This window comes from Myodes glareolus, chromosome 12 (assembly GCF_982192425.1).
Source record: "Myodes glareolus chromosome 12, mMyoGla1.1, whole genome shotgun sequence".
In the NCBI taxonomy this organism is placed as follows: Eukaryota; Metazoa; Chordata; class Mammalia; order Rodentia; family Cricetidae; genus Myodes; species Myodes glareolus.
Genome location: NC_142037.1, coordinates 26,519,422 through 26,534,360, shown reverse-complemented (window position 1 = coordinate 26,534,360; position 14,939 = coordinate 26,519,422). Strand labels below are relative to the sequence as shown.

The following is a 14,939-nucleotide window of genomic DNA, read 5'->3' as shown; positions in this document are numbered from 1 at the left end:
AGACTCCCTCCAACAACCTTTAGTTGCTCAGTCCACAAGGCTGGGTACCTCAGCAGTCCCAGTCTAATGCCAGAAGCCTAGAAGGTTCCTGAAGATGGGCTGGTCTTTGCCCATGTTGAAAGCTTGGAAAAGCAAGTTGTGATATCAGTGAAGGGAACATGGGTGTCAGCCGCTGCACCTCGGCCTCAGGAGGGCCAAGTGAGCTAAGGGCCAGATCGTCTTCCTTCTTCCCACATCAGTCATGGCCATCAGTACAGTTATTCAGGCAAGGATCTACACTCAGGTGATTCTAATTTGTTGCAAGCTGACATTAGAATCATAATAGTTCCATCCTTAGTGCCCCAAAACAAAACGAACAAACAAAAAACCAGAGGCACAGACTCTGCTCTTAAGGTGCTTGTTTTTTTTTTTAAATTGTTTTATTCTGTTTGTTTTGAGACATGGCTCCACACTAGCTCAGTCTGGTTTTTGTTTTGTTGTTGTTGTTTGTTTTGTTTTTTGGAGACAGGGTTTCTCTGTGTAGCTTTGGAGCCTGTCCTGGAACTTGCTCTGTAGACCAGGCTGACCTTGCACTCATAGAGATCCACCTGCCTCCACTTCCTGAGTGGAGTGCTGGGATTAAAGGCCTGTACCAGCATCACCCAGCTCAGTCTGACCTTGAACTCTCCATCCTCCCGGGTTGTTCTCGACAGTATTAAAGTTATTGGCATGTACCACCAAGCCTACCTCTATATGTGATCTTTATATATTAGGGCCTGCAGAAAACAGCAGTGGAGATCAAAATGACTAAGGTGACTGTCTTAGTTACTGTTCTCTTGCTGTGAAGAGACAAAATGATTCAGGTAACTCTTATAAAAGAAAGCATTTAATTGGGAGCTTGCTTAGGCTTTCAAAGGGTTAGTCTGCTATTACCGTGATGAAACGCAGACAGACAGGTATGATACTGGAACACTAACTGAGAGGTGTACATCTTCATCCACACAGAGTGGGAGAGAGGGAGGGAGAAGGAGAGAGGAAGAGAGGGAGAGAGAGGCGGGGACCTGAGCTTTTGAAACATCAAACCCACCCATAGGAACACCCTTCCTCCAACAAGGCCACACTTCCTCCAACAAGGCCACACCTCCTCCAACAAGGCCACACCTTCCACACAAACTTCAGAGCTTTTCCAGCATGAGATTCCTGGGGAAATTCCAGTTTCCGGAGCCAGCATTTCGATAATCTGATTATCAAAGGGGCCCAAGTGTCCCTGTGTTAGCTTATGTTCCCTACTGCCAGGTCACACATACCTGGTAGCTAACAGGTCCAAATCTCGATACCCACCCAATCTTTTCCAGATCATGACTTTGCAGAATGTGGAAGTAACATTTGATGGTGTATTTTTACACAGCAGATGGAAACATGCTTTAGTACAGAGTTTCAGGTTCTGGTGTGGTTTTTTTTTCCTTATTTTGTTTTGTTGGACCCTAGCGTCCAAACACTGAGAAGGAGTCGCCCCCAGAGACCACCCCTCACGCCACAGCAGATGCAAAAGCATGAGGACTTTATTAATTCTTTCATGACAGGGTCCCCCAGCATTCGGGAAGCGGAGAGACCTCGAATAGCTGGTACAGGCTACTTTTAAAGGAGAAGGCCACAGAAGCAAGGGGGGTTGTTCTTTGATCATTATGATTGGCTTATTCAAAAGGGCTATTACCAATAATTGACCGGAGAGCTGTTGCCAGATCAGATGAGGTAAGAGGTCATTTTGACCCCATTTCCCAGGGGACTGAATCAAAACATACGTGTATAGGTAGTTGTTCAGGAACTGAGTCAACATCTTAAAGGTTATCTTGCCCCAATTTTTGGAGAACATACGTGCATGTGTAGCTGTTAGGTCCTTGATTCCCAGGGGAGGAGGGGAAGCACTAAGGCACAGAGGCTGAGAGGGTTCAGAATTGTCAGAAATGGCTTCAGAATTGTCTTAAAGTCTTATAGTTTTTTAAACTTCTGAAACCATCTTAGTTTTATGGATTAGTTGGAAAATCAGTACAGAGAATTTCTGTAGAGTCCTCACCCAGCTTCCCCGAATGTCAGCTCACATAACTGCCAATATTTATACAAACTCAGAAGTTAGGAAGGGTCCAACAATATTATCTAATCGGCTTCACTGGGATATCTCAATCCCCGCCAAGGCCCGTTTTCTGTCCCAGGATTTCTCATATGTGTGTAGACATTGGGCCTTTTAGTCAGCTCTAGTCCAGCTGTGGTTTCCCAGTCTTTGTTTTGCATGAAAAACACTTTGGAAAAGTACCGGCCAAGAGGCCCAGAGAGACAATACAGTATTCTCACTTGTCTGTGAATTTGGAACAATCAGATTCACAGAAGCAGAGAGGAGAAAGATGTTTACCAGAGGGGTGTGTGTGTAGATGAATGTTTGTGCAATGCTTCAGTGGACAGAAGGGATGTATTTTAGTCCTTGGTGGCACAGTGTGGTGATCATGGTGGTATTTTGCACGTTTCAAATTGTCGAGGTTCAGTTGCAAATGCTCTAACTACAAAAATAGTATTTGAGGTGACAGATGCATTAATTTGATTTAACCATTTTGCTTTTTGTGTGTGTGTGTATGTATGTATATATATGTATGTATATATACATACATATATGTATATCACTCATACCTCAATATATGTATAAAATTTATTTTGGCCCATTTGCTATATTTAATTTAATATTACTGTGTGTGTAACCAAAAGACAATTTGGTGGCATCAGTTTTCTCCTTCAACCTTTAAGTGGGTTCCAGGGATGAACTCAAGTTGCAAGCCTTTCAAGGCAGGTACCTTTTCCTGAGACACCATCCTGGAGGCTCCCTTCTCCCATTTACTATAAAACACTTAGAAAGTTTCTCAAACGCAATACTCCTTTAGTTTAAAAAAAATAAAATAAAACTTCCACTTTTGAAAGGATTGAGCTATTGTAGAATTTGAGGGCAAGTCCTGGAAAGAAAAGAAAGAAAGAAAGAAAGAAAGAAGGGAAGAAAGAAAGAAAGAAAGAAAGAAGAAAAAAAAGAAGAAAAGGAAGGAAGGAAGCAAGCAGAGGGCATGGAGGCAGAGTCGTGTGGACTCTGGGAATTCAAAGTTGGCCTGGTCTACATGCAAAGTTCCAGGTCTACAGTTGGCTGCTTTTAACTCTTTTTATTCTTTGGCGGGGCAGGGGGTGGTGGTGTGCCCAGCTCCCAAATAAATCACAGACATAGCCTTATTCTTTCTTATAGATGCCCGGCCCTAGCTTGACTTGCTTTTAGCCCATCTTTCTTATCTTAAATTATTGCATGTTGGGGGCCAGGGACCCCCAGACCCTGAAATTCCTGTAAACAACTTGGTTTCCTGTGCTTGCAGCTGCTCTGAGCACAAGCCAGGGAAGTGGTTTCTGGTGGGCTTGCAGTTGAGGGTTAGGGCGTGGCCATTAGTCAAGGAGACCCTATATAAGCTGCCCTGGAACACAACAAAGTTGGCATTCTTGGCATTCTTGTTTCAAGGATGACCTGTGTCTCTGTATCTGTATCTGTGTCTGTGTTTCAAATCTCCAGCCCCTTGCCTGGCTCATGAACCTGTACTGTAGCATGCAGAGCAGGTATTGCATCACAATTGCATTTATCTTTTGCCTCTGGGCTTTTATCTTTCTCTATTTCTGTATACTTTTCTTTTCTTCTTTCTCCATGGCTTGATGTGTAGCTGGGTGGGTGGCCCCTAAGACCCTCCTCCCTCTTTTCCAGATTTCTCCATTTATTCTCTCTACCGGCCAGTCCCACCTATCCGTTCTCCTGCCTCGCTATTGGCTGCCCAGCTCTTTACTAGACCATCAGGTGTTTTAGACAGGCAAAGAATCACAGTGCCACAGAGTTAAACAAATGCAACATTGTCAGAGCCTACGCTGAGGAATCAGCTGTGGGTAACTGGGAGGGGGCGCAAGGTTATAGGAAATGGCAGATTAAGAGAAAGGAAGGCAGAAACATAGGATGGACCAGGGGAACTGGCTTCTGTGGGCACCTACACTCTCATGGTGCACATAAAAACTCACATAAGCACCCCCACACATGTAACAATAAAATAAATCTCAAAAAAAGAAAAACAAATTCACAACAGTGTAGTCATGAGAAATCATCATCAGATGAACCCAAACTGAGGGACTTTCTACAAAATACCTAACAGCACTTTTCTGCTCGTTCGTTTGTTTTGGATTGGGGTGGGGTGGGATGGGTAGTGTGAGGAACAGGGTCTTACTATGTAGCCCTGGCTGACCTGTGCTGTGGAATATTATTTTAAGGTGCATTACATTTGTTTGTGCTGTGGAACATTTGTTTAATGATGCAAAGATGTATTGCATTCTTCTAGGTTGTGTGGGAGCCCACGTGTGACTCAGTTTCCATCTGGAGTCATTTCTCACTTAAAGAAGGCATTTGAGTTCAAGCTTGCCTGCTCTGCTTTTTCCAGTAACCTTGAGGGCTGGGAGTAACATCTGTGTTAGCCCATAGAAAGAACATTTTGCCCAGATGAAAGAGCACATTTTCTACTAAGATTTGGACTAGGGTATGCCAGCCGGAGGCACTCCTCATTAGAGATTAGAAACTGCTTAGCTGAATGAGATAAGTGTACTTGCTTGAGCTTCCTCCCAAAGACAGTGCAGAGGGGGTCAGCTGACTGTACTGCTCTTTGCTCTGCCTTTTGACTGTATTTAGTACATGTGCTGTCTGCGAAATAAACTCATGGCTGTTTGGGTTTTCAAGAGAAGATTTTTCTTTGCTGCCCTGGCTATCCTGGAACTCACAGAGATCCACCTGCCCCTGCCTCCAGAGTGCTGGGATTAAAGGTGTGCGCCATCACTACCCAACTGCACATGGTCATTTTATCAGTCAAGTCCACATTAAATATTAAAACCGAAAATTTGATTTTGCAAAAGAAGGGTTTAACATAGGTATTAGGGAATTTTAACCAAAGAGCACTGAGTATCACAGAGAAAATCCCTGTTGGAAGCAGCTATCATGTTCTGGGTCTGGACACAAAGGGAAGAAGCAGGAGTTTACTGCAATCTAGAAGCTTGAAGGAACAGTCCTGCATGCTCTGGGAAGTGGTGGGGAAGAGGGAGAGAATGCCTGGGGCGAGGGCTGGAGCCTCTGGGGGTGGGGAGTGGCCACACAATGAAGCTGGTTTCAGGCATGCCAAAACAAAACAAAAAGCGCCCAGAGACTGGTACCAAAGGCTGCAGGGATGAAAGCCGAGATAGATAGATAGATAGATAGATAGATAGATAGATAGATAGATAGATAGATAGATAGATAGATAGATAGATAGATAGATAGATGGGGGGCAGAGTCAAGGAGATACCATGTAGCTGCCAAAGAAGAAAGATGCCAGAACACTGGAACCTTACAGGTAGGCCACAGCCTTGTGGTGATACACAGATGAATAGAAATGGGTTAATTTAAGATATGAATTAGTCAGGAATATGCCTAAGGTATTGGCCAGGCAGTGTTGTAATCAATATAGGTTCTGTGTGATTATTCAGGTCTGGGCAGCCAGTAACGAAAGAGCAGTCTCTGTTTATACGCCACCACTGCCTGGCTAGAATATGCATTCTTTCTTACGATGATCCTTAATGTGTCTAAATTTAAAAAATTTAATTAAAAATGTTTTATTTTGTGTGTGTGGGTGGGAGAGCCATCTGGAGGTTACAAGGTAACTTTTGGGAGTCAAGTTCTTTCTTTCCACTGAGGATTGAACTCAGGACATCAGCCTTGGCAGCAAGTGCCTTTAGCCACTGAGCCATCTCATAGGACCCTGAATATGCATTTATTTTTGAGAAAGGGTCTCTTTATGTAGTCCTGGCTGTCCTGGAGCTCTCTATGTAGACAAGGCTGGCCTAGAACTCACAGGGATCATCCTGCCTCTGCCTCCTCAATACTGGGAATAAAGGCATGTGCCACCAAACCTGACACTCCTGAATTTTTAAAGTTATGATTTATTTTCTTTTGCAGCTCTGGGAGCTCCTAAAGTCAGTGCTTCATCTGTCCTGTGCTGCCCTCTCTGCCCAGCTGTGTGTTAGTTGCACTTTACGGAGCCCTCACTATGTGCCAGCTGTTGGATGTTTTAGAAACACAGTGAACGTAAACATGAGCCTGCTGTTGTGTTGTGGAATTACGTTCTGATTGGACAAACAGTATCATCACATTTTCACACTTCCAGGTGATGAAGCAGGGCCGGAGACTGAGCTGAGCAATTTTTGTCTCCCCCACATTCATCCACTCTTTTGCATGTCTATATGTGTGGCACCCACATGTCATAGTGAGCATGTATGTGGAGGTTAGAGGACAATTTATGGCATCTGTTCTGTCCTCCAGCTAGGTGGGTCCCAGGGATCAAACTCAGATTGCCAGGCTTGGTGATAAGCCCCTTTACTTATTGAATCATCCCAATGGCTCTATTTCTAACTTATAAATTGTGGTTGCTACATATAGGTCTCGCTTCCCATGACTTAAGCTTATTATATTGGACACATATCCCTGCTGTTTCAGGCCACAGTTCTAACCATGCTCGTTTTCCGTGGCTTATTTGATTTCTGCATTTCCTTAGTGGTGGACACTGGCGTAGGCAGTCTTGGCAGGAAGGCCCTTGGAGCCACCCTCCTGCACATACATTAGCATGCGTCTCTTGGAGCATCTGTCCAGGAGGTAGGCTCCTTCTAGGTTTCCTTAAGACTGCCTATAGCCAGCAGACACAGGGATCTTGTTTCCTGAGTTCACGATAACCTTTGCAGGGTCACATTTCTGTATTTTGCCAATCTGATAAGTATGGATTAGTATCTTGTCTTAATTTGTGCTCTGCTAACTAATGAGCACAGAGTTCTCTTAGGGACTCAGATCAATCTGTGTGCTCTCACCTTTCTCAGTGAACAGAGGTATTGGCTGCTGTTAACTTTCTTCTCCTCTCTTTTCTCCGTCCCCTCCTTTATCCTCTCCCCCATTTCTATCCCCTTTATTCCTGCTCCTCCTTCTGTTCTCTCCTGCTCTATAGAAGGAAGTTTCTGTCCCTCCAGGTTTCATAGACATCCAGTCCCAATCCCTCCAGGTTTCATAGACATCCAGTCCCAAATAAACACACACAGGCTTATATTAATTATAAACTGATTGGCCTATTGCTCAGGCTTATTACTAACTAGCTCTTACAACTTAAATTAGCCCATAACTTTTGATCTTTGTTTAGCCATGTGGCTTGGTACCTTTTCTCAGTAAGGCATTGTCATTTTGTTTCCTCTGTATCTGGGTAGCGACCGACTCTCTGCCTTTCCTCTTCCCAGAATTCTCCCAGTCTGGTTGCCCTACCTATACTTCCTGCCTGGCTACTGGCCAATCAGCATTTTATTAAATCAATATGAGTGACAAATCTTATAGTGTATAAGAGCATTCATTATCCCACAGCACCCCTCCCTCTCTCTCCTTTCTGATATAATATCTCACTCTTGCCCAGGTTTGCCTCAAAACCTGAACTCAGGTGATCCTATCCTTGGACTCCCAGATAGTTGGGATTACAGCACAACCAACCATGCCCAGTTTCTTCCCTTGTTTCTCTGCTGAGTTGTTAGGTATTCTAGAGGGCATTGACTCAATGGTGTTCCAGAAATCTGAATTTATTTGGGGGCACTCTTCCAAGATAGCTGTGCATGAATTCCTGGTTACGTGTTACTTTATTTTTACAATTCATGTGTGTTAGAGCTTTATCTTGAAAGATTAATTTGTGGTGCAAGCTTTAATTCCACAGATCCACATTTTCAAAGGTTTGCTCATCATCTTGGTGCTGTGGGATGCAGTGAAGCCTTTAGAAGGGCCTAGAGAGGGAGGCTTTGGGTCATCAGGAATATGTCCTTTAGGGGAATGAGACCTTTGTTGCTTGCTTCCTCTTTCTGGCCAAGAGTGTCTTTCTCCTACCATGTACTTCCCATCACTGCCACCTTGGACCCCAACAGAAGCCTGTAAGCATTGGGTCCATACCTGATCATGGACTGGAAATTCTAAACCCATGAGCCAAAAGACCTTTCTCTTTTTACAAATTGATTACTTCAGGTATTTATTACTGGGGTAAGTATCTGAGTAATAAGTTGACATTATAAATATCTATTAAAGATGGCAGTGGGAGCCAGCAAAATGGCTCAGGATGAAAGGCAATTGCTGATAAGACTGAAGATGTGAGTTTGATCCCTAGGACCCACATGGTGGAAGACAGTCTTCAAGTTATCTTCTGACCTCCACATGCATCCCACGTCACATGTGTGTGTGCCACCTCTCCCAATAAATGTATTTTTTTGAAAATTACTGGTGGTTGTGGGAAAAATTAGGAAGATAAAGATGAGAATTCCAATTCCAATCCTTTGTTTTTCCTTGCTATTTCCAAATACTGAATCTATTAATTAATCTTGTTTATATAAAAAAGAACAGCTGTATTAAGATATAATGCACATGCTTGATTGTTCACTCATTTCTAGTACACATTTAGTGGATTTTGCTATATTACACTGCAAATCTAAAAATTGTGATAAAATATATAACACACAAAAATGGAAACTTTCATCATTTACAAATGTGTGACTCAGCGATATCAGTCTTACTGTTGTGCACCCATTACTAATAGGTGTTCACAAAATTTTTCATAAACTCTAACATTCTTTAACTACAAGTGACCACCAACTGCCCACTTCACTCCTAGTTCTGGATACACGACCACTGTACATGAATCCTTTCTGCTGGCTTTCATTTTGTGTAAATAATCTTTTCAGGATCCATCCATGGTGTACCATGTATCAGAACCTATATATGGTGGAGTGCAGTGATATGGGATTCCTCTCTGTATGCTGTGAATACCATTGGTGAATAAAGAAACTGCGTTGGCCTGTTGATAGGGCAGAACTTAGGTAGGCAGGGAAAACTAAACTGAATGCTGGGAGAGGGAAGGCAGAGTAGGGAGAAGTCAGGTAGCCCTGCCAAAGACAGATGCCAGAACTTTACCTGGTGAGCGACAGCCTTGTGGCTATACACAGATAAATGGAAATGGGTTAAATTAATATGGAAGAGCTAGCCAATAAGAAGCTAGAGCCAAACAGTGTTTTAATTAATATAGTTTCTGTGTGATTATTTCTGGGCTGAGTAGCTGGGACCCAACAAGCGGCCTCCTTACTACAGTGGAACAATGTTGTACTCTATGCATACCATACACTTGTGTTTCTACTTATCTTTTGATGGACACTAGAGTGTTTACATATATTGCCTAAATGTTTAATGATACAATGATTATTTGTAGATGTTTATTTGAATTCCTAGGAGTGCTTTTTTTTTTAAGTTGAGAAAATGCTATCATAAGATTGGTCAATAGGCAATTCTGTAGGGGCATTTTCTGATTATCAATGTGGGAAGGCCCAGTCCTTTGGGAGTAGTGCCACCCTTGGGCAGGTGGGATAAGAAAGCAGACTGAGGAAGTCAGGAGGGGCAGTCGAGTAGGCAGCACTCCTCCATGGCCACTGGATCAGTTCCTGCCTCCAGGTCCCTGCCCTGATCTCCCTCATGATGGACTGTAGGAGAGGTGAGCTAAAAGAAATGCTTTCCTCCCCAAGTTGATCTCAGTCATGCTGTTTGTCAAAGCAACAGAAAACAAACTAGAACAAAAATTGGGACCAGGATCATGGTGGGTTGCTCTGTAGACCTGACCATGTTGTTTTCAGGAGGACTGTGAAAGGGATTTGGCATTTTGGGCTGGAAAACAATTCAGCGCTCACAGCTCACTGAGCTGCCATGAGCTTGGAAGATGACAGGTGTGTGTGGACATGGGATTCTCCTAGCGCACTGTTGAAAAACAGCCCTTCTTTAACTTAATGTTCTGGGTGCCTTGCTGAAAAGCACCTCATCATGTCTGTGGGCCGTGTCTACTGTATCATGTCTGTGGGACGTGTCTACTGTATGTCTGTGGGCCGTGTCTACTGTATCATGTCTGTGAGACGTGTCTACTGTATGTCTGTGGGACGTGTCTACTGTATCATGTCTGTGGGACGTGTCTACTGTATCATGTCTATGGGACGTATCTACTGTATCATGTCTGTGAGACGTGTCTACTGTATGTCTGTGGGCCGTGTCTACTGTATCATGTCTGTGGGCCGTGTCTACTGTATCATGTCTGTGAGACGTGTCTACTGTATCATGTCTGTGAGACGTGTCTACTGTATCATGTCTGTGGGACGTGTCTACTGTATCATGTCTGTGAGACGTGTCTACTGTATCATGTCTGTGGGACGTGTCTACTGTATCATGTCTGGGAGACGTCTCTACTGTATCATGTCTGTGAGACGTGTCTACTGTATCATGTCTGTGGGACGTGTCTACTGTATCATGTCTGTGGGACGTCTCTACTGTATCATGTCTGTGAGACGTGTCTACTGTATGTCTGTGAGACGCGTCTACTGTATCATGTCTGTGAGACGTGTCTACTGTATCATGTCTGTGAGACATGTCTACTGTAGTCCATTGGTCTTGCAAGTGTGTACAATCTTCTGTACTGCGACACATCATTGTCATCATGTCCTTTAGTCCCACAATGCAGGAGGCAGAGGCAGGTGAGTCTCTGAATTTAGGAACATCCTGGACTGCATATCAAGATCTAAGACAGGGGCTGGAGAGGTGGCTCAGAGGTTAAGAGCACCGGCTGCTCTGCCAGAGGTCCTGAGTTCAATTCCCAGCAATCACATGGTGGCTCACAACCTCTCTAACGAGATCTGGTGCTCTTTTCTGGCCAGCAGGCAGAACACTGTATACATAATAAATAAATAAATCTTAAAAAAAAAGATCTAAGACAGGCAGGGTAACATAGCAAGACTCTGTCTCAAAACAATCCAAGTGCCAACTACAACAAGCCCACACAAACCTCCTAACATTTTATGATTTTCGTGTTGCGGTAACACCGGATAAAGGACAGGGGCTGGAGGGATGGCCAAAGGGTTAAAGCACTTGTGCTCTTGCAAAGGACCTGGGTTTTGGTTCCCAGCACCCACATTGTGGCTTACAACATCCATAGGTACATACAAGGTACACACAGTGTAAGTACAATGCTTATACACACAGAATAAGGAAATCTTAAGAAAAAAACAACAGACCAAAGTAATAGTATCATTCAAGTCTAGCTTGGTGAACTAATGAGTTTATTGGGGTTACTTCAGGAACATGGGTGAGGGGCTACTTATAGGAGTAGGGGCTTCCACATACATATACATGCCCACCTGTATACACATACATAAACATGTACATACATCTCCCCATAACATTATTTCATATTTATTTTATTGCCAATTATTTTATAGTGCTATCTTGCATGTTTCCCACAGCCCAATATATCTTCCCTTATGAGACCTTGATCTTATGATCATTGTGTGTGTGTTGTTAGGAAAGTGTGGTATTCAGCTGTGTCCTGTGCAGACTGAGCCCCCAAACCTATGTGTTAGGGAGAGGGTACTGTATTTCTATCTCAAAAGTATGGAAAATTTAGAAGAAGAAAGCCTATTTTTCCTGTATCAATGTCAATACTTTATCCTGCTTCCAGACAGGCCACTGTCACTCTCAGGTTATTTTCAAGGCAGAGAACACACAGTGAGGGAACAGTCACACAGGACAGGACACAGCGAGGGAACAGTCACACGGGACAGGACACAGCGAGGGAACAGTCACACAGGACAGGACACAGCGAGGGAACAGCCACACAGGACAGGACACAGCGAGGAAACAGTCACACAGGACAGGACACAGAGAGGGAACAGCCACACAGGACAGGACACAGCGAGGGAACAGTCACACAGGACAGGACACAGAGAGGGAACAGTCACACAGGACAGGACACAGAGAGGGAACAGTCACACAGGACAGGATACGGTGAGGGAACAGTCACACAGGACAGGATACAGCGAGGGAACAGTCACATGGGACAGGATACGGCGAGGGAAGCCTGGAGTGAGACTTTAACTGCATTTCTTCGATAGCAAACCAGACAGCTTCTGGCATCGATACCTGTCTTGCGAATTAAGCCCCTGTCCCTGGTGGCGCTTGCTTAGTCTTTTAGAAAGCACTTCGCGTTCTCATGTCCAAGGGCTCAGCGACAGCCTCGGCCTCCAGCTTACCAAAGCATCACTCTGCATACAGACCTCTGACAATGTAGTGTGTGTTTTTGTCAAGGAACACTTTCTCTTCATTTTATTATATTCTTTAATGAAAATTTACCAAGAAATTACTGAGTCAGAGCTGGGTAGATGGCTTATTAGGTAAAGGCACTTGATGCCAAAGCTCATGACCCAAGTTCAATCTCTGGGACTCCCACGGTAGGAGAGAGCTGGCTCCCACAGGCTGGACTCTGACTTCCACATGCGCACTGTGGCACACATTTTACCCCCCCCCCCCAATCCCTGAACCAGAAAATGAGTACATGGCATTTTACATTACAAAGCAACTCAATGACGATTTAGAGAAAGTTAATTCTTTGAAAAAAATGTCACAAATTCTGGCACTTCAAACAATGTAATTGCTATGCATCTTTTCCTTAAAAAGCTTGTTTCCAGGCTTCCTTGACTCCCTTAATGCTCTCCTTCTTGACGCACTTCCAGTACTCCTGCACACTCTGCTGCTGCGACACCTGTCACCGAGAGAGAGGTCAGGCACTGGAATCATGTCTCGTGGCCCTGCTCATTGCCTTCCCATACTCTCTAAAGAAAGCTGAGGGTGGGTTATGTTGCCAAATGCATGTAATGAAACCCATATTTGTTAATTTTCCCCAGATAATATGTGCTGTGGGAATCGGGATCTCTTTTCTAATTGTAAATGAATAATCTTATGTTAGGAACACAAGCATCAGTTCTCGAGCATCCCTTTTATCTGGCTCTCTTCCTAACTATCTACTTACTGTCTGTGAAGAAGCTTAAAGTCAAGTTATTCTGATGCGAATTTATTTCATGAGAGTACTTCTAGTAGATCCTAATGGAAACAAAATTCTGGGCTTTCTCTGTCCCCTAGTCAGAGTGCCTGTGACTAGCTGCAGCCACGACATGTACTGAGGGTTCTGTGTGCTTCATAGTTAGCTCCCTATATAGGTATTGTTGATAAATTGATCATTTTCTTCATTATACAGATGAGGTATCTGAGGAACAAACTAAGTGGTTCTTCAAGATTCATCAGTTAGCTGGGTGGCTGTGGTGCACGCCTTTAATCCCAGCACTCAGGAGGCAGAGGCAGGTGGATCTCTGTGAGGTCGAGGACAGCCTGGTCTACAAGAGCTAGTTCCAGGTCAGTCTTCAAGCTACACAGAGAAACCCTGCCTTAAAAAAACAAAAACGAAAAAGATTCATCAGTTAATACATGACAGGGCAGAATTTGAATCTAATGAGTCCAAGGTCAGTTCCAAGGTCAGATCTAAAGTCAGACTCAAGGTTAGATACTAGGCTGTGATTTCTGAAATTAGATTCAGATGTATGTGCACATTCAATATACAAGTGTGCATGTATGTCCAAGTATGTGTGCATGCGTGTGTATAAGTATGTACAATGACAGAGGTCTGAGGACAGCCTTGGGTGTCAATCACTGGCCTGAAGCTCAGAAAGGAGGGTAGTCTGGCTAGCTGGCAAAACCCACAGACCCACCTATCTCTGCTCTCCAGAAGTGAGATTCTAAGCACATGTCACTGTGCCTGGCATTTACCTGGTTCTGGGGACCAAACTCAGGGTCTTACTAATGGAACCATTTCCCCAGACTCAGGTTATTCTTAAAGCAAGGAAAATGGTAAATATCATTCTTGTAAAAGACAGTTCAGGGTTTGGTTGTAGTTTAGTTTCTGTGTAAATGATAAAGATTCCATTTAATATATTTCAATTGCTTCAAATTTTAGGTTTAAAACCATTGTTACTAACATGTAAAAACACAGATTAAAAAAAATTATAAACAAACTAAAAATCTGTTACCCATAAACCTCGATGCATCCTGTTTTTCAGTACTCCAAGAAACTCCCCATGGCTGAGGCACTCATCGCTGTCCAGGTCAAAGATCTTGAAGACGGTGTCCAGGACATTGTTTGAGAGCTCCTGTCCAGTTGCCACCTTCACAGCTCTCTTAAACTCCGCTACAAGGCAAAGCAAGAAACCGCGATCAACCAGGTAAATTAGTCTAAGTGGATTTAATCCACAATTTCCCATTATTTGAGAAGAGTATTCAAATCCTGAGTGTGCTCAAATCACGAGAGTATTCAAATCATGCATTTGGTTGAGAAATGTCATGAGGGTAAAGCAGGGTATTTCAAGTTAATCAAGGTTCCCAGTAACATATTCAATTCCATGTCCTTCCCTTTCTTGAGAATAAGAAAGTAAAAGCAGATAAAGTGACTCTTGAGTAAGCCTGCAGGGCTACGCAGGGAGAATAACAAGATCATTATCTTACTGCTAGTCACCCCCTTATGGGTATCATCCACTCGACAGTGAGACTACGTACAGACAATGAAAATGAAATGATCCGTATCTTACCCAGCCTCACGGGGCGATGAGCTAAGCTAAACATTTGCATGGCGATAGCAAAGTCTTCCAAATGCGTTGTAAAATGGCAAAATGACTTGAACTCATCCAAAGTAATGCTCTAATAAAATAAAAGGTTTTTTAATTATAATTTTACATATACATTGAAATATTTTTTTCTTTCTTTTTTAGTTTTTCGAGACAGGGTTTCTGTGTAACAGCCCTAGCTGTCCTGGAACTAGATCTTGTAGACCTCAAACTCACAGAGATCTGCCTTTAAAGGCGTGCGCCACCACCGCCACGCTATACATTGAAATCTTATTCATGTTAAGTCTTCTATCCTAAAGCTTATGAACATAGATCTTTCTAAGCAAGTTGATAAAATGTTA

General features: G+C 43.4%; 1 protein-coding gene across 1 annotated transcript; it reads right to left on the bottom strand.

Moving 5' to 3' along the window:
* Positions 1-11,194: 11,194 nt before the first annotated feature.
* LOC148120227 (calcium uptake protein 2, mitochondrial-like) lies at positions 11,195-14,698 on the bottom strand. The gene is made up of 3 exons (XM_087912160.1): positions 14,563-14,698; positions 14,008-14,165; positions 11,195-12,689 (listed from the first exon to the last, which is right to left on the bottom strand). Exons 1-3 carry the CDS (start codon positions 14,600-14,602, stop codon positions 12,597-12,599), a joined length of 291 nt encoding a protein of 96 aa, XP_087768286.1. The 5' UTR covers positions 14,603-14,698; the 3' UTR covers positions 11,195-12,596.
* Positions 14,699-14,939: the final 241 nt, after the last annotated feature.